This window comes from Copidosoma floridanum, unplaced genomic scaffold (assembly GCF_036245765.1).
Source record: "Copidosoma floridanum isolate Cflo_tuat_1 unplaced genomic scaffold, Cflo_Japanese_pri ptg000007l, whole genome shotgun sequence".
Taxonomy (NCBI): Eukaryota; Metazoa; Arthropoda; class Insecta; order Hymenoptera; family Encyrtidae; genus Copidosoma; species Copidosoma floridanum.
In genome coordinates, this window is record NW_028321884.1 from 3,694,758 (window position 1) to 3,719,041 (window position 24,284).

The 24,284-nt window shown below is 45.1% G+C and overlaps 4 protein-coding genes across 6 annotated transcripts; 1 reads left to right on the plus strand and 3 right to left on the minus strand.

Annotated features, from left to right (window-relative positions):
- LOC106636516 (proton channel OtopLc) lies at window positions 1-10,688 on the minus strand. 3 transcript variants are annotated; one of them, XM_089588635.1, is made up of 12 exons: window positions 10,602-10,688; window positions 9,869-10,061; window positions 8,849-8,855; window positions 8,500-8,513; window positions 7,387-7,417; window positions 5,501-5,737; window positions 3,101-3,306; window positions 2,681-3,006; window positions 1,799-1,964; window positions 1,439-1,730; window positions 729-1,364; window positions 1-658 (listed from the first exon to the last, which is right to left on the minus strand). In XM_089588635.1, exons 1-12 carry the CDS (start codon window positions 10,686-10,688, stop codon window positions 589-591), a joined length of 2,265 nt encoding a protein of 754 aa, XP_089444761.1. In that variant the 3' UTR covers window positions 1-588. The 3 variants fall into 3 exon arrangements, with proteins under 3 accessions (XP_089444761.1, XP_089444760.1, XP_014204402.1); XM_089588634.1 differs by lacking the exons at window positions 7,387-7,417; window positions 8,500-8,513; window positions 8,849-8,855 and adding an exon at window positions 6,874-6,885 and having other exon boundaries at window positions 9,829-10,061; XM_014348916.3 differs by lacking the exons at window positions 7,387-7,417; window positions 8,500-8,513; window positions 8,849-8,855 and having other exon boundaries at window positions 9,811-10,061.
- Window positions 10,689-18,815: 8,127 nt separating this feature from the next.
- Window positions 18,816-21,278, minus strand: Vamp7 (vesicle-associated membrane protein 7). The gene is made up of 6 exons (XM_014351561.2): window positions 20,814-21,278; window positions 20,055-20,266; window positions 19,834-19,971; window positions 19,591-19,749; window positions 19,423-19,515; window positions 18,816-19,343 (listed from the first exon to the last, which is right to left on the minus strand). The coding sequence occupies exons 2-6, from the start codon at window positions 20,256-20,258 to the stop codon at window positions 19,272-19,274; spliced, it is 666 nt and encodes a 221-aa protein (XP_014207047.2). The 5' UTR covers window positions 20,259-20,266; window positions 20,814-21,278; the 3' UTR covers window positions 18,816-19,271.
- A 351-nt stretch (window positions 21,279-21,629) lies between these two features.
- Window positions 21,630-22,930, plus strand: mRpL4 (mitochondrial ribosomal protein L4). Its single transcript, XM_014351227.2, has 3 exons — window positions 21,630-22,072; window positions 22,147-22,555; window positions 22,629-22,930. Exons 1-3 carry the CDS (start codon window positions 21,725-21,727, stop codon window positions 22,754-22,756), a joined length of 885 nt encoding a protein of 294 aa, XP_014206713.2. The 5' UTR covers window positions 21,630-21,724; the 3' UTR covers window positions 22,757-22,930.
- Window positions 22,854-24,226, minus strand: LOC106638176 (uncharacterized). Its single transcript, XM_014351239.2, has 4 exons — window positions 23,949-24,226; window positions 23,352-23,849; window positions 23,086-23,279; window positions 22,854-23,016 (listed from the first exon to the last, which is right to left on the minus strand). Exons 1-4 carry the CDS (start codon window positions 24,049-24,051, stop codon window positions 22,960-22,962), a joined length of 852 nt encoding a protein of 283 aa, XP_014206725.2. The 5' UTR covers window positions 24,052-24,226; the 3' UTR covers window positions 22,854-22,959.
- Between the last annotated feature and the right edge of the window lie 58 nt (window positions 24,227-24,284).

Consider the following 24,284-nt stretch of genomic DNA (forward strand, 5'->3'; position numbering starts at 1 on the left):
GGGGGGGGGAGGGCAATAGATATCTTCCAATCGATTCACCAATATACCGGACCGATTTCGTGAAGAGCATCACGTAACGTTTCATCAGCCAAGTAACACAGTTGCCACGAGACACAAAGCTCGGATTGGCAGCGAGTAGAGTACGGTAGCGGGAATAAATTGGATTATCGAGAGTACTCGATGGGAAAGGTCGCGCGGACTATCGCAATCACAGCATACGGTCAAATCGACGCTCGCGAGGTTCCAATACCACCCGCGTCATTCGATCCCTCCCAAACCGATCATCCACCTTGGGACCTCATTGCCGACACTTGAGAGAATAACAAATGGACCCAATTGGCCAGTACTTCAAAGGTCATCCCTGAGTATGAGAATCGATCTTCGGGGTGGTACCCTTTGGGCAGCGATCTGCTGGAACTTCGCGAGAGTGAGCGATCACATGAAGTACGTGGGATCGTTTTCGGCGATGCGGTCGAGGCGCACCGGCAGGTTGGTCGGTCGTCGCGGTGCCACCGACGCGGTGCTCGCGCTCTTCGTCCCGAGCGAGCGCCGCTGCTTCCTCTTCCGCGCCTCGGACGACCCCTTGCGTCATATGTAGGTGGGCTTCACTTTGTACGCCTTTTTCCATATCTCGCACAGGCACACGGTGCTGTGGAACCTACGGATACGCGGCGTCAGTGTTGTCTCATACACGAAGAAAAGTGAAAAACAAAAATGTACGTGTATACCTGTAGAAGATGGCCAGGGGCATGGAGACGTGGGTGATGATGGTCCAAGCCCAGAGACCGTAAAAGTGTAGCTGAACGGGGTGAGACTCGGCCCGTGACTTCTCCATCGTGTTGACGGCCCACATGGCTAGATTCGTGACGAGGAGGAAGGTGACGATCTCCCGACCGGGCTTGTGGCGAATCTGCTCGGCCGTGGCTACGGTCCTCTTGGAGGCGTCCAGGATGAAGATGGTCTGGAAGGTCGTCTGGACGACGCTAGCGAAGGCCGTGATGAGGACGAGGCTCGTGTGTTTCTCCTGGGTGAAGTGACTCCCGATGATGGTGAACATCGAGTAGATGAACATGCCCGTCTGCGCGGCCACGAGGAGGATGTTGTCCAGCTCGAGGTTTCGGCTGCCGTCGTAGCGCAGTTTGCGCATCTGGCACATCCCGACGAGGGTGGCCAGGGTTGACATGCCGTAAAGGGTCAGCTCGCAAATGTTGACCTCCGTCACGGCCAGGTTGACCAGTTCCGGTCGCGAGGTCAGCACGAAGAATAAGATCAACGAGATGATGGTCAGCACGAGGATCAGGATGCCTAGGAACAGGCCTTTGTGGGCCTGGGCGCAGTCGACGCTGTAGTGGTGCGGCGATCTCCTAGTAGGGGGGTGGAAAAAAAAGAAATTATGGATGTTGGGTGGGACACTGCAAGAAGTGATTGCTTGTCGCACCTGTAAGTGTGAGCGTGATGCCGCACTGGTGGTGTCGCGATCTTGTTCGGGACCGCCTTGGCGATGTTCTTCCACATGACGTAGAGTATGGCCGCGCATATGAGACTGTACTCGATGGTGCAGGGAAAGAGGAACGGGCTTGCATCCTGGACGAGCGAGCCCATGATGTTGGTGCGCCGGCACTCGAACATGTGGTGGGGTCCCTTCAGACCTCGGGGTATCCTCGCGTGGGTCTCGTGCACGGGGTGGTGGGCGTGGCCGTTGTCGTTCAGGTGCAAGTGGCCCTTCGAACCTTTGAAAGCATTACATTTTAACACAAAGGGATTGGGCACGTATCAGTTGGAGAGGGAAAAAATGTACCCAATCTGTGAGAAATTCTCAACGAGTTGTTTTCCGGGTCGTAGAACGTGAGGATTTCGTGTTTGGTCTCCTGGACGAGGACGCTCAGCCAGACCGAGAGGTTCGTGCCTATCATGTGCATCAATCCGAATCGGGCGATGACTCTGTGACTGTACACTTTCATTTGCTGAAAAATTCATATTTTTAGTATTTTGGGAATTTTTATCTTAATTTGCAATTGTAGATACGATATAGAAACAGAGAGATTATAGGTACAGCCAGGGAGCCCCCTACTTTGACTAGTTGTAGAGAAAACGAACCACCGACGAGTCATTTATCAAAGTCTCAACTCCCCAGCAGCCACGGCTCCGTTGATGCGTAAGGAGTCAATATTAACAGAAGAGGCTCTCGCATCTCTTTGTTCCCCGCGTTATATTGTATACTCTATTCCTTTGTTCCATCATTTTACTCTCGCGTTGCAGAACCACGTTTCATCCTCGATTTATCATAGTTGTAGTATTTTCCAAAATTACCAATTTTAGTTCATTCATTCACAATGATATTGAAACGATTAGTTAATTTTTTTTATTCATACGCCGTGCATCTCGTGAGCATGGCTGATTTTTCTCTTGCACCTCCAGTAGGTACATTACGTCCCCCAAGCGTGAAAAAAAAAAAAAAAAGGGAAAAAAAGCGCTAACGTGCAGGAAAAGGAAAAGGGGAGACGAGAGAAAAAGGGCGACGAAGCGATGGCTTGAGATGGCTTGCGCTATACTTCCTCACCAACGCTACATCGAGTAAACATGGTTCCCTCGATTGATAATCATCAAAATAGCTTCGTGAAATGCATAAAACTAAAGAAAAGTTTTTGTTGATGTGGATTGTATATCCTACACGACTGACCTTATCGTTGAGAAAGATAAAGTACATCTGGATGAAGATGAAGGCCATGCGGGTGGCGGGTGTGATGGCCATCATGATGTTGTGGCACTTGGTGTTGCGCTCTAGCTCAAAGTACTGGCCGAACTCGAGGCCCGAGTAAATCATGGAGCCAACGCCGAAGGCAACCGCACCCATGCGCAGGTAGAAACTGCCGTAGTGCTGGGCCGGCCGGTCGAACAGGTGGGGACAGGTGGACGGGTGCGGGGCGTCGCTGTCGCCGCCACCTCCGCTCGACGATTGCGACGAGTCCAGGTCGCTCGCGTCCTTCTGCTGCTGCTTCTGCTTCTCTGGGTTTTCGTGCAACGGATGGTATATTTTATAGTCATCGGGATACTATTTTCATTTTTCATTGAAACAGAAAAAAAAAAAAAAAAAACTTACTCTGCTTGGGCTCGCCGCTGCAGCACATCGTGCAGGAGTACATGACGAGAAGGAAGAACATACTGCCGATGTAGAGGTAGAGGTAGAAGGCCTCGTAAAACGAGGGTGGGATGTACGTGGAAATGACTTCCGACATGGGAAAAGCGATGCCCATGACGACCAGGAGTTTGCCGTAAAGGGCGCTCAGCGTGGTCGCGAACGCGTCGCTGTAGGGCAGATGTTTCACGGAAATTAAGATGCTGATTCAATGGGGGGGGGGGACCTATACTGTACATGCAATTGACATTGAAAGAGAATTTTTACGTCTTTTTAGTCTGATTTATTTGTTCTTTTTTTTTTTTTTTTCAAAATATGTTCTCGGATGATCCAAAAGGTCTCGTTTCACTGAATTTTTATGGACAATCATTGGATCCACACGATTGATTGGTTCGACAGTACAAAAATACCGCAGTTTTCATTCGTAATTGAGGCAATTTTTGTACTTTGTACAAATACTGTACGCCCAGACGGGTGGGTGCGTATGTAACGTGATACGAATGCAGAGGGAAGCAAACGTATAGCATATATTATGTATACCTATTCGTGGCGAGTCTGGCCCGTCCGTACCTACATATGCTGGTATTACATACACATGTATGTTTTGGTGTCTGAGGGTGTAGTTATTTATAGCAGATATAATAACGTAATCCGTGCAAGAGCTATTAGCGCTGGGTTCGTCCGTTGATGGGATAATGACGGACTACGGGCGGGAAAGTAGATTTTTTTTGTCCACTGGCTCCTTCGGGCTGCTTTGAATTTCAGTCTCTTGAGATGAGAGGCTGTCGGTGATGAGTACACATAACACACGTTGTGTAACGATTGGTGTTGATTTTTTCGTGGTATCAAAATCTAAAGAGTTTCACGATTGATGGAGCTGTTGTTGATTTTTCGGGTATACAAGTAATGGATTTTGTAATTACATTTTTCCAACAATTGACATTTTTTGACCATGTAGTTGCCATTATATAGATTAAATCATAGAAAAATTGGAATTGATGTCCGGAGCCGATAAAATCAGCTGGATAAAATGCGAATCGTCGCCAAACAGCCAAGTGAATAATGACGATGAGGTGCACGCAACATGCATTGGAAGTGACGCTAGTTGCGAGTTGCTATTGCATACTACGACGAATCAGTTTGTACCCATACGCTGGAAAATTATGAAAAAACAAAGCCTCGTTACAAGAAGGATCGTCGATGTCGGGAGGAGGGGGTGGGGGGTGGATGTGAATGATTGATCACGTGGACCTTGGCTGATCCGTAGAGATATCAACCCCATCCGTCGTTGTCATCCTTTGCTCACGTGAAACGGTAATGCGTCGGCGACGATGTAAAAATTGGCTCAATTGGTTGGCTCTCGTACACCTAATCGGTCCTCCTCATCCTCCTCCGCATGCAGAGTCCAATGTGTAATCGCGCGGTCACGTGACTCCTCCGTCCATCTCTTTCTTTCTCCGAGCTATCTCTTTCCTCTCTCTCTCTCTTTCCCGGCCATCACCTTTTTCCCGACGCCGGTCCAGTACCCATATACCTACGCTACCCATATACAACTCTGCGTTCATAAAGTACCCAATGCTCGTAATTGTGATGGACGAGCGGCTATTCACTTTGGCCGATCGCGTGGAAAATTTAAGTCGTCTATACCTGTCCTTTAATCGACAAACTGGGCTGGTATTTTATCTGGATCTGATCAATTCATTTTCGCAATAACCAACACAAAACGATACGGAATCATTTTTTTTTTTTTTTTTTTTTTCGACTAGTATATTATAAAATCAGCTTGTGTTAGTCGAGTCATTGTACTCTCAATCGCGAAGAAGAGCAAAGAAGAATCGTGATGTTGTAGAGAATAGGGTGGAAATAAAGTCCGTTTCAATGCAGAAGAACAGCTTGAGGGTATAGACAGTCGGGGGTATCCTCTCAGTTAGATTTCCAACCCTTAGTTATCGAGACACGTGAAAACCCTCTGAACTTTTATATATCAAAGCTTTAAAATCATGAGTAATTTCGTGATGCTAAAAGGAAATTGTATCTTTACTCGTGCAAAGTTAACCACCCAGGAGTGAAAAGGGGCTACTCAGTTTATTCAGTATACACATAAGTGATAACATGTAAGTTAAAAATAGATTGATTTTTTATGTTCCTGTACTTGCTCAGGCAATGTAAAAACACGCAATAAATACTCAAGGCGAATCATCACGAATCCGTAATCAATGTTGTTTAAACGATAGCACATGCGTGTACTTGTAAAACCATCGAATGAAAAATAATTTTATAGGTACATAACATGCGTATTTTGAACCACCTGATGACATTGACGAATTTACACACGTGCAAGAAGAGAATCAAAGTAGCACTCACCATCCCTGGTACTTCCAATTCTTGTGGGTGGTGACCTCGAGGTCGAGGTAAGTGGGCGCCGGGTAACAGACGGCAGGTATCGGCTGGCTGGTGGGACACGGCAGCGCCAGCATGTACTGAGGCTGCCGGGTGGTCCTCGAGGGTGAGCTGCTGCTGTGGCGCGACAGCGTCTCTGGCGAAACGATCACCGCCGAGGGCGAAGCGGGCGACGGCAGGGCCGCCGGTAGTCCTGGCCAACTATCCGGGACACGAAAGAACAACAAAGCGCGAGTAAGCCTACCAGTTTTTTTTTTTCTTCTTTTTTTTTTTTTTTCAAACTCATTCGCCAGACCGTACGATATCTCTCTATCTCGTGCAATATTGGCCGCGTACGACCGAGTCCTCCCCATGTGTGTAGGGTCTCGCTACTCGAAGTATATCGCATGTGCAAATAAAAGTCGGCGAGGCCGAAAGTTTGCGTCGTCGGTCTCTCCGGTGGATGGAAAAGTTTCCCGAGCTCCTTTTCGGCCGGATGGGATTTTCAAGGGTGCCATTCAAAGTATATGCGAGAGACACACTCGAGAGCGACAGGTAGACGTTTCCCTTTTATCGATCTCTGGTCGAATTAAATGACCTACCTCGGATAGAAAAGGGTATCGATTGGGCACTATATAGGGTGTACATCGTTGGGGGACGAATGGACGGGAGGACGATATTAAATTGAATCGACATCGCGGAGGTACAAGTAGAAAAAAAAAAAAAAATAAACTCTGATCCACAAATAAGTACGACAGTGACGCGCGGTAAATCACACGAGAGCCCGAGTCAATCGACACTATATCGCCGCGCAGGCCTCTCTTTTAATTTAAGGTCAAACGTTGTACGGACGACGGGGTGTTTAATGACCGCGGACCACGTCACATTGACACTGCGCTCTCTGCGCCTCGACGCTGGTATCTCGTTAGAGATGGGTGACCGATAAATCATTTGACCGATAAATCACGCTTGGAGTTGAGTCTTTTTCGACACCGTTTCAACTATTGGTTACATTAAAATTGCTTTTTTTCCTTTTTTTTTAGTTTATACTTCGAGCTGTACTCATACAGATTCAGTGTAGTACCTATGAAAAAAAAAAAAAAAAAAAAAAAAAAAATACGTGCACTGAGTAGCCCTTGAACTATGTAATCATCATGCACGTATACAGACGCGAGGCGATTTTAACACACCACGCATGTATATCCTGTATCTCTTTTTCTTCGTGCACTTGCCCGAGAAACAGCGTAATTTTGCGACTCTCGACTCATACACATACAAACAAGCCCGTCCACCAATAGAAATATAATCACGCACTCGTGAGCTCTATATAGAGTGCGCACCTTCTATTACATGTGCACGTAGGTATAGGTATACATATATATATATATATATATCCACATCCTCGCGACTTTCAGCGGCAGTTGCCTGTTTTTCGCTTTTATTTCAAGTAGCAGCGGAGAAAAGTGACCCCAGCGGCGTTTTCGAATAATCCGCACGTACGGTGCTTCCAAAGGAGAATAGCTGCTGCTGGTACATAAGTGGAAACGAGCCAACTCGGTGGGGTGCATGTTTATATATATGTATATAGGGTGGCACACGAGAGATCGAGAGATAGGGTGTGCCGCGTATATATACACATATATGCGTATAATACGTATACGTAGCGCGTAATCCTCGCGTTATGAAAACAAAACAATGAAGAGACGCACACATGTTAATATAACGCGACGATTAGGCGCGGCGTTAATTACTTTTCGGTGGATCTCGTTATCCCGCCCTCACCCCCCTAACCCCCGCGTCTCTCCGTCGAGTGTACACTTATCAAGGGTTGACGCGATTTTTCTCCATTTAACAAAATCTCTTTCACGTACATGTACGGTATAAGCTTTTCACGGTGTATACCTTTCTTTCGTCCCGAGGCGAAGAAAAGAAAAATTTGCTAAACTTTTGTACATCGTCTCGTCCACCACGAGAAAGAAGAGACGGTGGTAGGGGGTGGAAAACGATTCGGAGTTAGGTAGATCGACGAGACAAAGAGAGAGGCTCGAGGACCGGGAGAAGAAGAAGAAGAAGAAGAAAAAAAAAAAAAAAAAAAAAAGAAGGGAGCAGAGTTGCAGCATCCGTGTATACCGCGCAATACGGCACCTATACGGAAGGAGGTTGACTCAGCGTTGTCGAGTGCGCCGTGCCATTGTGCAAGTCTTGCCCCCCCCCCTGCCTCCAGAAGTACCACCTACACGCTCTCCTCCTCGAGAGCTCCTTACTCCTCGTGTGTCCTGACCCACCCCCCTCCTCTCATCCTTTTTTTCCACCCTGTCCGTGCATCCTGCTGTACGCGTTGCGTGTATATACACACTTCTGGCTCTTTGTTGTCATTCGGAAGGCCAGTAGGGGGGTGGCTGGCTTGCACAAGGGCCTGCATACTGAGTCACGTAGCGCCCACTACTCCGGGATACGTATTGGGCGGGGGAGCCCTTCTAAATTTCTAAGAACTGCCTCTCTCCGTTCGGCCGATCGACTGATTCTCGCTTTCTTCCCGAGCGACGCCTGGGTTGAATTATTCAACGAGCGCCATGTATCGTACAGGACCACCTCTATACGACCGATTTTAACTCGCGATACCCAATTTGACGGAATTGCCGGCCGTACGAAAAGTGGAGCTATTGCGCTTCCACGTGTGTTGTATTTGGGTGCACACCCTCCGAGGGGGGAGGGACGAGATCTTATATACATATATACTATCGGCACGCCCGAACGACTTGGAAACGCACGCGGGTATAAATGTATTCGGGACGAGAAACGTGAAATGCCTCCTGTGGGGAAACGCCGCATCGGCTGTGTATAGCCATCAACTGCAATGCCTTTACCCCCCCCCCCTATATATATACGTACAGCTTCTGCGATCGTCGTTTCGATCTCGAAAATTACTACCGATGCCCCCCCCCCTTTTCCACAGTCTCCGTATCGCTATTCTTCCACCCCACTTATCGAAGGAGGGCTGCCATACAGCCTCGGCGTCTGTGTACTGGCAATGTACATTACACACGCTGATGTACCGTCACAGTCGGAAATGTTTAATGGAATCTCTCTCTCTCTCTCTCTATCTTAATTTCGTCTTGCGTGCTTCGGTGGGTGTCGTTCAATGCGGTGGAAAAGCAAAAGTAATTGTGTAACGAGACGATATGGTATTGTTTTTCATCGTCGCAGGTAAACGGGAGGGCAGCCTTTTTGTTTTATTTTGTTTATCCCCACACGGGTGTAGGTATATACCAAGAATCCATTTGGCTCGGTCGCGTTTCCTTGGTGGAAGGGGAGGTTGGTTTACGACGGAGCTCGGGCCCTCCGTTGTATCGGCCAACGCGGCGAAATTAGTTTTGATTATTTCGGTCGGCTTGACTTTTATGGAAGCCCCGTGGAGACTCGAGGGAGTCCCTATATTATGGCCCTGCATCTATATACGCACTTTCGGGAGAACTTTCCGTAATGGTATTTACTCACCGCGACCCGAGACTCGGAAATTCTTGCCAATAAGTTGATTTACAAACGATTTATCGCGCGGAGAGGGGAGGAAAAAAAAGAAGAATATATTCATTGAAACTCGACTCGGATGGTCGAACCGTATATATACGGCATACCGTGTCACTGATTTATTAATATCACATTCAAAGGAAAGTGCGGCTACCGCGATACGTAAGAACGAGGCGGTTGAGTCGACTGGGCAATTGGCCGGGCGAGCGACATTCAAAGGAGCCATTCAAGATTCGCGTGAGAATTTCACGGGGCTCGCGCGTGTCCGAGCGACCGTTTATTGTTTTTTACAAAAGGACAAAAGAAGCGGAAGTATTTCACACGCTTGTTTTGTCCGTATACAGGGGTCAATCGCAAGTTACCTGACCGACGTCTCCTTGATGAGCATAGCCGCTGATGTGTCGTCTCCGTCGAGCTTCAGCGTGACATGTCGCTCGATGCGACCAAAGCTCTCACTTTCGGACACTGCAATGTCGCGGATGTAACTAATGCCACGAGTTGCGCGCGGAGGCCCCTCCGATAAACTCGAGCGATACGCGCGCCTCTTAATTCGCGCCCGACAGAGACGGAGGTACATACATACACACGCTTCATGATTGCCACGAGATACGGGACCGAGTCGAGAGAAATGATTGCTTCTACAAGCGAGAATATACGTACATATATGTCTATACAGTCGAGATTGCTGTTTGAAAATTTGAGTGTGTATACTAGATGGGCGAAGTGAAATGAGGATTCGGTGCAACCAACAAAGCCCAAATACTCACTCCACGGTGATTTTGTCCTTGTCCTTCTCCTTCTTCATGCCGGAGGCTTCTTTAGCGCGAGCGAGGGCTGCCTCGATGGCGTCGGCCTCCTCCTCCAGTCTCAGCTCCTCGGACGCCTCCTCGGGTATCGTGGATATGTCCTCGGCGAGTATCGGCAACACCTCGTTGGTGCTGTCGTCGAGAGATTCCGGCACCAATCCGTCGAGGTTGTCCGTTGGCCTCGTCACCTCCTCGATGTCCGAGTCTATCCCCTTGGGGAACGTTTGTACAAAAAAAATGTTTACCCTCGTTCACATCCATGCATCGCAAAAACAGAGAGGAGAGGGATAAAACTTGTTTTTTTTTTTTTTTTTTTTTCCCCCGCAAGGGTGTGGATTGGATTCCCTCGAAATGAGACGAGGGGAGATATGGATCCATCGAGGCCCGTGGGAGTTGGGAAAAGTCGAGGTGATTTAAGTTTGTTTGGGTCCGCGTCCAATACCCGCTTGGGAGTCAATTACGTCGCTTTTTTGCCACCACTCGAGCGCCCAGGTAAACAAAAGCCCGGCTATCCATGCCCCCGAGTGCAATGTTTACAGTCATCGTGGAAAAAAAAAAAAAAAAAATTACCAGCAAGTAACGTTCGGTGTGTCCTGCAAGTATACGCACGCAACACAGATGCCAATGTCCCAGAGGAAAAAAGTATATACGAGCTTTGGCCAAGTTCATCGCGGTAATTGAAATTCCAGACACGATGGGCGCATACAGACTCGCGCGAACGTATACACTCGAGCCCGAGAGAAGCGGCTTACCTGCGCAAAGTCCATGTAGAAGGAGTCCCTGGAGTCCGAGCTGCCTCGGCGCAGCCGAAGACTCAGATCCGGCGAGCTCTCGCCCATCTTCCCCTATTCGCGCTAAACTCCTCTTGGCGGGGTGATTCTCGGCTCTCTCTCTCTCACTTCCTGTTTCCTCCGCTTCGTAGGGGCGGCTAGGGCTCGGCCGTGCCTTCCTCCCCCAAACGCGTGGGGAATCTTAAAAAGGCTCGACCTGCGTCTGCGAAAAAAAAGGACAACCAGTTGTACACGAATGTGCTACTTTTATTTATTTATTATTTTTTAAATGCTTGGTAATTAATCAAGGCTGATGCTTTGTAAGGAAATCCCTTTGTTTTTAAAGTTGGCGGTAAAAGGAACAATCCCAGCCCTGCGGGTTTCCCTCTTTCCATGCCACGGGTAAAAGTGCCCCACAACCGGGTTTCGGGGTGGGGGAGGGAAAGCTGTGCAACTCGCTCCCTCGGTCGGAAGGACGATATTCAGTAGTTACGTCCGTGTACGGTCAGACCCTCGCTCGTGAGGGGGGGCTAAGAGGCGATATGCGCTCGCTCCTTGATTTACGGGACTATCGTTCGGTTTTATCGTCTGTACATAGTGCGTACATGTATATAGGTTCCGCCTCGCGTGCCCGTACTGTTAATGCGAAATCAGGACTCGCCCCCTTCGGCTCCTGCCTCCTCTGATTTGATGTTGTTGAGGATTTTCCCTTTTTCTTTTTTTTTTTTTTTTTTTTTTTTTTTTTTCACCTCGTCCTTGCGATTGCGTTTATTTGACTTACCGATCAGAGTCACCAATTACTCGGGGCAAACGGCAGCGAAGCTAAGCGTTGTGCGTTCATTTGCACTTTGATGCATTGAAGCAAAAAAAAATAAATAAATAAATAAAAAATCAAACGACATTCGCGCAACTCGCACCTGCTCTCCTTCCTCTTTCCAAACCGGGGGGTTGGGAAAACTCGAAACTTTCAATTTTTCGACGCGCACGTACAATTTCAGCCAAGCCCCGGAGTCGGTAAAATAAAAGGCCAACGCGGGTGTAGGTGTACGAATGCGACCGAACCGAGAGAGACGGGGAGGAAAAAAAAAAAAAAGAGCCGATACACGGGCAGGAGAGGACTGCTCGAAGATGGATGGAAAAAAAAAGTTGCCGGGTGGAATATTACGCCCACCGAGGAGGGTGGAAGAGGGGAGACGTGCCACGGCTCTTAATTGAGATTCGAGGAGATCAAAAGTCGCGAGACGATATTTTTCACAGCTTTTATGGCACCGTATATACCTTATGTTTTTACCTATAACCACCGCATATACCTCATGTACACACTCGATATGCGCCGATGGAAAATAGCATACGCATCAATGGGAAATTCATCGAAAACTAAATCGACGCCGCGGCTCCTCTTATCGGGTGCGTACACGTTTTCCATTCAAAAGGGTTAGCGAAACGCGAAAGTGACAAAACACAAAGAATCCAACGAGTGATACGCGCATAAAAGGAGGGAGTGGATAAAGGTTTTATATAGACAATAACAAATAGCCAGGGCTTGGTGACGTTTTCGATAGCATAATGGGTGGTTTCTCATGCAAGCTTGGAGCTTTGGAAAATGTTATGAACCAACTCGGCAGTTTGGCTTTAATAATGAAAGCTCCGTTGCTCGGTTATCGTGCTCCCGCGTGTTAATGATCATCAGCGAGAGTATCCGATTCCGCTGGACGCTCGATTTTCGTTCAGTACATTGTAGGTAGTGCCAGTCACTTTGCCCGTGAACCGACCGTCTAATGAACCATGTATATATATAGTCACGTCTCCGGAGTAGAGGCATCGACCAACATACTTCCACTGAGCTGGGAAAGAGCTGCGCTCTACAGTTTTACTGTTAAATCGGTTGCTTATGAGTTTCTTGCTTCGTTTTTCTCTCTCGTACCGATCGTACGCAGTTAACTCTAGGAGAATGTCGGTTATACGGACGTTGATCGAATAAGTTTGCGATAGTCATTCGATCGGTGTATGTACGTGGTTCGGAAAGTCATTAGCCGACGTGATCGAAAAGTTATACCAAACGCGTCCGTAGCAATGCCTATACTCCATCCCGAGTTTTTCGATGGCTCGTGAAAAAACGTGGGGGTAGAAAAAGCTCTCGGGGGGGCATTGATGCATCGGATAAATACCTGCCGGGTTCATTCGTCGATGCTCCCTCGTGCCGCGTTTCCGTTGTTGTTCACAGCCTCTCTGCTTCGGGCTGTTGTTGTCAGTGCAGCTTGTTTTTGACATTTTGTTGCTCGGGCATCTCTAGCGCCAATCGAGTCTGGATTTATTGAAAGTAGAGAATAGTTTAGAGTTTATTCGATGATTTTTCTTTTTTTTTTTTTTACTATTTTATATATCATTAATTTATACTCGTGTTTTTTTTTTGTGTAACAGTATCACAAACAAAACGGCAACTGCATTTCAAAGCTCAGGTAGCCTATCGCTAAGTTACTGAAGTATCGTTTAAAAGAATTTTTCAGTAAAACGTTTAAAGCTAAAAAAAAAAAAAGTTATTGTTGTGTTGTTTACGTAAAACCCAACGAAAATATTAACTGGCAACTTAAACACGAAAGTAAAGTAGAGTTTGCATAACAAATAAACTTATACAAAATTGCATAAAAGTTTTTTTCGTATGATAAAAAATTTCACCCAGTTAGGTAATTATATTATGTTTGTTAGCAAAGTGGAGACGGGAAGACAATAAGGTTACTGTGCGTCGTGGTATTTTTTTACGACACTAAAAACTACAAGTAGATAATACCAGCAATAATGTTTTAATTATTATCTCACAAGATAAATTATACACATCAAATAAGTTATGCTCAACATCATGATACCCTTTGGATTTACCACATAATTGAGAGAAAAAAAATTTTTTGCAACTGCTGTACTAATTTCACTATACTTTTCAAACTGTATACTTATAACACAACGACTCTGAGTTTTTAACCACCTGCAACTTTAAAAGTAAACTTGGACCATGCACTAATTGAAATCTGTGCTTGCAAGCTCGAGCACAGCGGATAAGCCCACACACGCGTTTGGCGCATTTTTCCTCCCGACAGCCCTCATTTTCTCTGAGCTCGCTGCAATCCAATGCATGAGCAGCCAAGCACGAAGTACAGACAAAGGAAAAATAAAAAAAGTTCTGATAAAGCTCAGCAGACTCGAGCCATCTTTACAAGCCACGCGCCCTTCCACGAAGAAAGACCGTGTCAAGCCCCGCAGGCTTCCCCCCCGCCCCTTTCCTTTCTCATCTGCGACGGAATGAAAGAAAGAGAGAAAATGGAGGTTATTGGGGACGACTTTGGGAAAACGCGGGAGAAAGAAAGAAAGAAAGGAAGAGCCGAGGGGGAGTCGCATTATGGCGCACCGAGCCCCACGCGTCATTTACCCTCTCTCTCTCTCTCCCTGCGCTCATGATTATCATCCACCCGCACCTTCGTGCACTCATATTTCTCCGGGTCATTCGTGCTCGTCACCCGTACATTTCTCTCTAAAGCACCTTTAAGAAATCCTTATCGTAAAGATCATCCCTTTCAAAGGTCAAATCCTCCGAATTAATTCACCCGCGCGGAGGCGATTCATCGGAACTTCCGTTCTCGAAATTCAAAGCCCGAGCGGCGGCACGTACAGGTACGTGAGCTTGAAAAAAGAAGCTTATCGGCGCTTAAATCTGTGTATAGGCACCCATATAGAAAAACTGAAGCGTCGGCGTATTACCCACCAGTGCGTGCTCATATATACGTGGAAGGGGTGTGGCTGTAACGACGACACGCCGGCAACGGAACTTAATTGCCGGAGGAACCGCCGGCGACGACGCGCATGTCATCGGAATCGAATTAGAAAGCCGAAGAGGAGCAATTTGCCACCCCGGATGGGCGTCACATGTGTGTGTGTATACGTGCCTTTGTCAGCCCTTCCTCTCTCTCTCTCTCTCTTTCTGCTCTCGTTGCATCGACAACATAATATCTTGGGGGTTTTACGGGCCGGTACTGCTGTTGTTGTTTACATCGCTGATTTCATCAATTTTCACGCAAACTCTCGTTAGACACGCTCGCTATACATGTTTCCATCCGGTTGCTCGATGGAAGGAAATTTTTTTTTTTTTCCGAGCAATATCGTTTGGAAAATGCAATTGATTGCGATTCGGTTAAAAAAAGAGCGGGCTTTTCGGTGCCCCGTGTTACGTGTAACGTCATTTGATTATTCAATATACGTATTCTCTCTCTGTAAGAGAATGATTTTTTTTAACTTACAAATGAAATTCACACATTAAAAAAAAAATATTGAGAGCAAAAAAAGCCATTCAAGTGGTTTAAAGGTTGAAGAATCATGGAGCTCTGCTACAATTTTTTTTTTTTTTTCTACGACTACTTGATGCATCGAAAATCTCCTCGAGCCAAGTATAACGTCAATATACCCTCGACAAACAGTAGAAGAAAACGTCTGAATGGACAAAGAATTTTTTAAATCATTCAGTTGGTATATTCGTGCGACAGCATTGACAACTCCGTGTATAGGTAAACTTAGGCTCCAGTTGCATATACGTGTACGCGCGTTGGGCGAATGGCAGTGAAATGTACGTCGCGTAAATGGCGAATCAAGCGAGTGCCAATCAAGGGTGTAATAGAATAGACACCTCAAGCCCCGTTTGTGACGTTTGATTCGATAGACGCGGGAAACGTCGTGCCCAACTGATTACGAGTGTGTCACAAACTAAATTGAAGAAGAAACAAAAAAATTTCATTGCAACGCACCAAATTCCAATATTGGTAAGGCATCAGTCGCAATTCCTCCCCAAAAGGATACTAAAATGGACAATGGCCAGAGCAAACTCGAAAGCTTCGTCAATATTCAACGTTTACGATGAAAACTTTTGGAAAAAAAAACCCCGTGCAATCATCCTTCCAACGTATGTTTGACTTTCTCGAGACACCCCATAAACACCTTGGTTCGACTTAAAAAATACCTCTCCCGGCGCATTGCAATATGGCATGTATATACACATATTACACAGGAGTTAAAGCTCCGCAAAATATTCCCTTCAAAGCCCCAACGATCGGTTGCTCATTTTCATATCGAAGAACAACAATTGCACCATCGCACCGAAAGCTCTTCCCCTCCCCTTTAACTAATTTTCACTCTGCGAGCTTCGCGTTATCATATTCTCACCTCGCACGCACCGCAACCAATATACATGCATTCATACATACACGCACGTAAATGGCGTTTGTACTATATGTCGTACCTCGAAAACTCACCGACGTGCACGCAGCTTCCTCTTCTTCCTCGTCGGCCACAAGACAGGCTTAGCGTGTACGGGGGGAGGCCGAAAAGAGCAAAAATAACCGAGCCAAGTGGGCGGCCCAACGAAAACAAACCGGCGAGTAAAGTATATCATCCACACACGTGCGCGCGTTTCGTATACGGCATATTATAATCGTAAAGTGTACCAAAAGTGCAGCGCAAAGCTCTCGTGGAGCTTGCGACTTGGCACGTGCACCACCATCACCACCACCACCACAATTCACCATCACCACGCATCCGGTGCCCAACGACACGGCACCGCGGAACATGGGATCGGGAGGATCGAGGAGCGGCCCTTTGTCATTGGTTTCCAGGGACGCCCGGACTTGTTGATCGGCTGGACCGCGGGGACGAGGTATCGGCCGGCGACATTTGCCAGCGCGCCCGTTACTGCCTGCAGGGCGTCCCGCTCCTCTGCGAGACGCGGTTGGGGAGACGCGCGAGCCCGAAATGGCCCGGGCTCCGTGGTGTACGACGCACACGCACGTACGAGCGCGACTTCAGCGCACCCCCGCGGTACGCGTATACTTGTCATCTCTTTCACACAACCCCCTCCCCCCCCCATCCTCCTCCTTTACCCCAACAGAAGCAGAGCCGGGGGGGGGGAGCTTCTTTACCCTCCGACCCCCGTACTCTGGTGTATTTTGCATCGGGGGTGGGGGAGGGTGCGTGTACTATACACCGTGGCACGCCCTGTAGGTCTCGGGGGTTGCCCATAGGTGGCTTCTTGCTGCTAGGGGGTAACGAGCTTGTGAGCGGGTGGGTGTTGATCCGCCGTGTGTCGCCTCCGGCTGACGCGAGCCGCTGCTTCTGGGTGCGTGTTTGTTTCCTTTCGCGCTTCACCCCCTTCCATACGATGGTACTCCCGGGCAGGTGTGAGCTATCACCTTTGGAGTCGGTCAACCAAGTATTCTCTCTCTGTGGGTTTTTTTACTTATTTTTAGAAACTATACATAGGTACATGTATTCATTGGATCGAGGGGATTTTTTTTTTTCTTTTTTCCTAGAGGGTCGAGCGATCGTTTTCGGAGGGAAAAAGGGTCCCTCATCGCGCCCGTGGATGATTAAGTGTCCGAATACCAGAGTACACACATGGGGAACGTGTGTGTATATATAGGTACGAGCTTTTTATAGAGGAGAGGAAGATGCGGCTCCTCTCTTCGTCGTGTCCTACTCCCCTCCGTCTCGGTTTCCTCCTTCTTCTTCTTCTTTTTGGGTTTGACTGTCGCTTTGATGTTCCTCGCCCAAGATAGATTCCGGGGGAGGGCCCCGAGAGTAGGTACACGAGCTGTGGTCCCTCTGGAGACGTCGATTACGCCTACGCGCATATATATATATACATATACAGGAGCTTTGGGTAAATTGATTTTGAAATGACTTTCTCCTCCTGGGATACGTGTATAGTTGTTTCGGAACATTGTCTCGACGATATGTAGGGGGTTGGAAAAAAAGTTAATCGTGTTGCCAAGTATCGGTTAATAAACAATAATACATATGATTATGTGTGTATTCATTTATACTGCGTGTATAAGAGTAAGTAGTGGGTGTAACCCTTGGGGTTGGGATGATCTAAATACGATCACTCCAAGCGGTGGAAATTTGCTCGATCGAAATGGAACGTTTTTTTGTGGATTTGGATGTGGAGAGCGGGTGGACTCGACGCTGGATCCCAATGAAAACCTCTCGTTGGATTGAGAAAACCCTGTACTCCGAAATGGTGGAAAGACAGGGAAAAAGGGGGGGGGTGGGAAAAACTTTGCCGGCGCGCGAGATTTGCATTTCAGGCCGCATTAATAACGAGGAGGAGAGAAATAACTGGGCTCGTATCTTCTTTTTTTCCCCCCCATAGCTTTCGCACTGGATGCTCCCCGAGCGAGCTTTTTGTTCTTCCCCTTGGAACGAAACAAAATCGAATGGAACATCCGGACGTGTCCAGAGTGAAGTTGTTATTTTTTTCTCCCATACCCATATACAAGAGCTGTTTTAATTGGACGTAACAATATCGATTATGGAGAAAAAAAAAATCAAGACCTAGCGGTGATATGATGGGGGGTCCGGCTATGGAGTAGCCCTCTGTATCGAGATGACGATCGACCGATAAGATTTTCAAAGACCGCAACACCGTCTCGCACACAATCGATAGGTGGAGATGCGGTAGAAACCTTGTAGCATCGGCGAGGGAGGAAGCGACGCGGCCCTCAGGGCGTCCGTACCACACACACACACACACAGCCCCTTGGGTTGGACCAGCGATACACCTATACATACAACATAGGTACCACAGGGAGGGAAAGTAGAGGGCCGTGTTGTCGCTCTGCTGCGTCGCTTTCTCTCCCGTATAAGGTACATAGCTGGGGGTGCGTATATATACATGTATCGTTGGCTAATGGCGCGGAAAGGCGGTGCAAGCTCGCCCTTTTTTCCGATAAATTGCCACCGATCCCGTGCACTACCCGCCTTTGTCTTTTGGCTTCTCCACTATACCCTCTTCTCCTTGTTTTTTTTCGCTTCCCTCTGTCTTGTTGTTGCTCACTCTGTCGTCGGCGAGCAGATCAAAGCTTCGAGAGGGTCGGCTGTATGGTGAAGCTTGTTTGGCACCTTTGTCATTAGCGGGGGAGGAATATGGGTTTTGATTGGTTCCCCATGCGTACCTCGACTCGTTCTCTCCTTTCATTCAATTATAATTGTCAAATATTTGTTTTACGCTTGAATAATCTTTTTTTTTTTTACGGAATCGTTGGGATACTTTAAGTCAAGCAGTTTCATTATGTAGACAACGTTTAAGGGTTTTTTTTTTTTTTTTTTTTTTTTTTTTTTTTTTTTCAATAGATCAGGGTAAAATAGTGAAAAGTCAACATGTCGATACAACGTTTTTAATACAAGAGTATAATAAAAACAATCACGTACAAATATATAAAGATACTGATTTCATTTAGCTAAATAAGGTTCTTCAAAGACTAATAATTAATCAGTTCAATTTCAATAAATCAAAATTTAAGGAATTCATGAGTAAAAATTAAAATTTTCGAGCTTTTTTGACAACAATACTAGTGCCCACTCCAACTTAAGCCGACGTTTAATACATTATTATTATTAACAATACGCATAAAATAACATATTTACAATTTTTTCTCCCTCTTTCTTACGCTACGTAAATTTTTTTTTTTTCGTCTTTATATAAAATTTCACATAATTTAATTCGCTCTCACTTCTTTTACATGTGTAATTGATGTTTCTATACCATACTGGATTAACACGACCGAAATCAGCAAGCAATTGATGTAATGATGTGACACTATGTGACTATGGAAAAAATTAATTACTAGCCACACATTTTGATAATCCTAGTCCACCACAAAAGAATGCGAGAATCATGTACACAATAAACTGCAATTAAAAAAATAGAAATTTTTGTAGCTCACCTTGTAAAGCTAGCGATTGAAGAAAGAGATTTTTTGGTACTTACGATCAAAACTAAAGCTATAATGACGTACATCTTAACACTTTTCCAAAATAGCGATCGGGCTAAGTTGCGACTGGATTTTCTGAAATTCACAGACTGAAAAAAAGGATGTTTGTGTTTAAAATGAGTTCAAGTAAAAAAAAATTAACAAAACTGAGGTAAATAGCTTACACTGTTGGTAAGATTTTCTGTCTTGTTCACAAGTAGTTCTAGACGCTCTCCTCTCATTGCTAAATTATCAATGTTTTTAACCATGATATCTTTCAGTTCGTCCAACTCTCCATGAACTTTGGATATTGTATCCAGGTCCTTGGATTCGCTGTAGTGTTTCTGTAAACAAGATAAATTTCGTTAAATTTCACGAAAGCATACTTGTTTGTTTTTTATTCAACAACTTGCTACTTTTCAACATACCATTTCATTGGCTAAGACTCTACCAAATTCAGTATTCATGGCATAAGGTAATGCTGTCAAAGCACCATCAGCATACATGGTCTTGAATCTTCTTTTGACTTCATTGAGAAAAAGGAATGCTCTTGATCTTTGAAAATCCTAAAAGTTATTGCATCGTTTATAAAAATAGTCTTTGAGATATATTTTATAAAAAAAAAAAGTTACGTTTTTAACCAACTTACATCATCTGTTATACACATGTAAACTATTTGATCCTCACTACTGTAATGGAACAAGTAGGGTCCTTGAGTGTATGTCATCTTGTCATTCTGGGGTGGTATTTTAGCAAGAATTTGATCAGTAACTTCCTCAAAATTTCCAGCACAGGCTGCATGCTTGGCAAGCACCGTGTTCCCCCTTGCAACAACGCAGTACAAAAGAGGCATGATTGCTTCTGCAAAGAAAAAAAATAATCAACCGTCATTTCAATATATTAAGAGATAATACATACAGAACTTATTTTTGTCTTTTATTTTTTGTTTGAGCAGTCACTCATGCAAGCATACATACACACACAATACACACTAAACCCTCACACTATGGAGATAAAAATGTTTACCACAGTCATGAGTGCATGTACTTTTTTCATCAATATGCAACACACGTATGCTGGAGTCAGATAACATCTCAAGTTTCATGCTTTTTTTTCCCTGATGTATAGTTCATAGTTACAAAAAAACTTGGCATACTTGTACAATCCTAGTACTTAATATAGAAAGGTAATAACAATAAAAATTCAAAACAAAGGAATTATGTATACAGGACGACGTCACTGACAGTCGCCGAATACGAAGAAACAATAATTCTATATGACTTTTTAACCTCAGCACTGTCATTTTTCTCGCTTTCATAACTATTTTTAAAAAACGTTGGACAAACGTCTGAGGTGCAATCGTTCAATCATACATTGATTACACGGTGCTACAACAGAAGTGACTCACCTTGAGCTTAGCTGCGAACGTCGATCCACAACCAACAACTACTTTTTCGGGGCAATAAGCAAAAACTGTTTCTAAAAGAGCAAGTAGGTACTTATAAGGTTGTATGCACTACTTGTACTATGTGCACTGCACTTGCAACAAACTGAAAGCCTTCCTTGCTGCTCCTTAATTACAATATAGCCTCCTAGAGTACTCAGTAAGAAGCACCAACTGATCTGCTCATTAGGTGCATATGCACATAACTTATAGCTTTCGAGAAAATGCAAAACAGCAATTGAACTCACAGCTTAGAAATGAAAACACCCACTTTATTGCGTTACAAAAACGAGCAGTGCTTAGCACGAATACGTAAGCTATGACACTTGGTAATGTAAGATGTAAGTACTTGATGCATCACACAAGAGGTGATCCAACAAACTAAAAAGATTCATATAAAAAACAAGCTCTGATCATGGCTCTGATCTTTATCGCGATTGACTGACGTTTCGCTGCATGGACTATATCTCTCAGCTGAGACTAAAGAATTGTGTATACATATATGGATATGTTAATTTGCATGCACTGTACATGTAACTTGGATTGCGCTTGTATTTTTTTAATTGATTGTACTCTAAATAAACTAATAATTTTGCACTATCTGAAGTAAAAACTCAAATCCTAAAAAATTCGTATTATCAGTGATTATCAAAAAGCATTTTGCAACCATTTACTTAGAGATACTTTGAAAATAAGTTATTTATTCATTGAATTTACCGCGCTGCGAGCGCTGCGACCTCAGCGCAGACGACACACACACTTCGCAGGAATACAGCCCTCGTCGTCGACGACGACGCACCGCATTGCTCATTATTAAGGTTAGGAAAACAACAACACAAACATTAAAGTGAAAAAAAATAGTGCCGGACGACGTTATGTCGCTCTTTTTCCGAAAGAGCTTGCCAAAGCTGCAGCTGCTGCAGCCCTTCATCCGAAAAGTCAGCAGTACAATCGAAACCGATCATTCCGAGGCTGTGCGGCCTCCAACGTTGGAGTCCAAGTACACGTATCAGACAGACGTCGAGCCGATTATTTCGACAAAGTCGTACCTGGACGAGCACAAATTTTACCTCAAACCACGCCAACTTTGGCTCGAAAACATAGACACCGTTGAGGAAAAGAAGCTCGGTCTCGTCACACTGCACCCGGAGATATTCGGAGCTCTGCCGCGAATCGACATCATTCACGCAAACGTCCGCTGGCAAAAGCTCTATCGCTTTGTCGTGAGTCCCAATCGTGGTAAAATAACTAATGTTATTTCTCTTTCTTCAAGTAACATTTGCACTTTTTTTTTCAGTCGTACGCAAACACCAAAACTCGCGCAGAAGTCAGAGGAGGAGGTCGCAAGCCATGGCCCCAAAAGGGCTTGGGTAAAGCTCGACATGGCAGCATCAGGTCGCCCCTGTGGCGCAAAGGTGGAGTTGTGCACGGCCCTAGATCGCCAACACCTTACTTCTACATGTTGCCCTTTTACACGCGAGTTATGGGCTTAAAAGCCACACTGTCTGTCAAATTGGCTCAGGATGATATGCACATAGTGCCAGACTTGGAACTGCCGACCGATGATCCTGAATTCATCCAAGAACTAGCCAAGGCAAGGAATTGGGGACCCTCTGTCTTGTTTGTTGACAGCAGCGACATTATGCCACAGAACATGGCAATGGCAGTTGATTCTATCAAACATTTCAACTTGATGCCTGCCTATGGTGAGCGTTTTTCTATTTTTCTGTTTTAAATGTTTCAAAGATCAAGTAATACATTAAAAAAAAAACATTTCAGGCTTGAACGTTTACAGCATGTTAAAACACGATACATTAGTTTTAACTCTAAGTGCTGCCAGGCTTATTGAAGACAAATTAGTTTATCACCTCAATAGAATGGATCCTCTACAGGTAAACAAAAAGTAAACTTAAATATAATTAAGTTTATGTCAAATTAAAATAAGATTTTTACACTAAGAATCATCACAAGCAAGGTCAGTCATTGTTAAATACGTAACCGTCGTCTATATTTAAATTTTATATCTTACACTCTTTGTACATTGTGTAAATAAAACAATTAAATTTATTATCATATTGAAATACATCTAGTTTTCTTTTGGAATCCAACATTATTTTTTCCTACCCTTGGAGAGTGTTCGTAGTGGCCTTTTATACTCTACAACTGGCTGAAAAAATATTCGATATTTTAATACATGAACTAATTAATGTCAATATACATGTCAATCAATAGATACCTTTGGATATGGTTCAGAGCCTAGCATTTTCTCACGCACAGCCCATCTCAACTTTGCATGGGTCTTCTCACCAGGAAGAGACAACTGATCCCATATACTTTTGTACTTGTTGTACAGAGCTACTGGATCACTCGGTCCCTTTCTCGTTTGCGATGATGCTCTTGACTCTTGTCTAGATTGCGGAGATCTGATGACTTTTGTAAAACAGTAGATAATCAGTTAAAAATTACAAAAAACTAATGAGTTAACAACGTAAAATTACTCACAAGATTTAGATCTGGAGCGCAATCGCATTTTTGATTGGCTTCTTGATTCAAAGGAAGTCAAGCTTTTCGTTCTTTGACGAGATGGCCTTTCGACAGCTTTAGACTCGGTCTGTGGGGCGCTAGCTGGACGCGCCTCAACCTTGTCCGTTTTCTTGGCACAAGTCTTTTCCGAATTTTTGTGCGGCGTCCGAGTCTTACACTTTTCAAAAGATATCGCCAGAGTCGATATCGCCTTTTCCACGTCATTTTCTTTGTTCTGGCCAACACTGCGCTTGGCCTTTCTGTCAATCACTATTTCCAAACAGTTTTTCTGTGACTTGTCACTTTTAGTTTTCTTTCTCTCCTGCCTGTTCAACGCAACGTTTTGCAAAGCACACGGCTTGTGCGAATTTGTCTTGTGAATCTCCAACAGCTCGTACCTGCCCAGTATTTTAGCCTTCGTTTCTTCCTTCCACTGATCGTTCTCGTGCTCCTTTATCTTTCTGTACAACTTCAACTCTGCAAAAGAAAACGACAACAATCAATCATTGGTTTCTTGATACCTCCTGAATTTAATTTTTACAAAACTCTCCCAACAATTCAAGTAAGTACACTTGCCTTTCATAAACGCCTTCAACTCGGGGGCGGTGACACCAACGACCCCCAAGGAATTCAAAATCGCCAGTACTTGTCTGGGATCGTCACTGGCTTTCCTGTTCATTGCCACGTTTTGTTCCCACTCGAATTTTATACTTTTAATGCACTACCACCTACTTCACTCAATTATCGTGCATTTTTCCGTTCAATTGAAATTTTTAATTCAACAAGCATCAGTCAAAAGTCTCTCAAGGGAGTCAAGGGTGCAGGAAGACAACAACAATGATCACACACCGCGGCTGAGCTATAACGGTCGCGACTGTTTGTCGTCTGGACGTGTATACATAACGTGCAGTA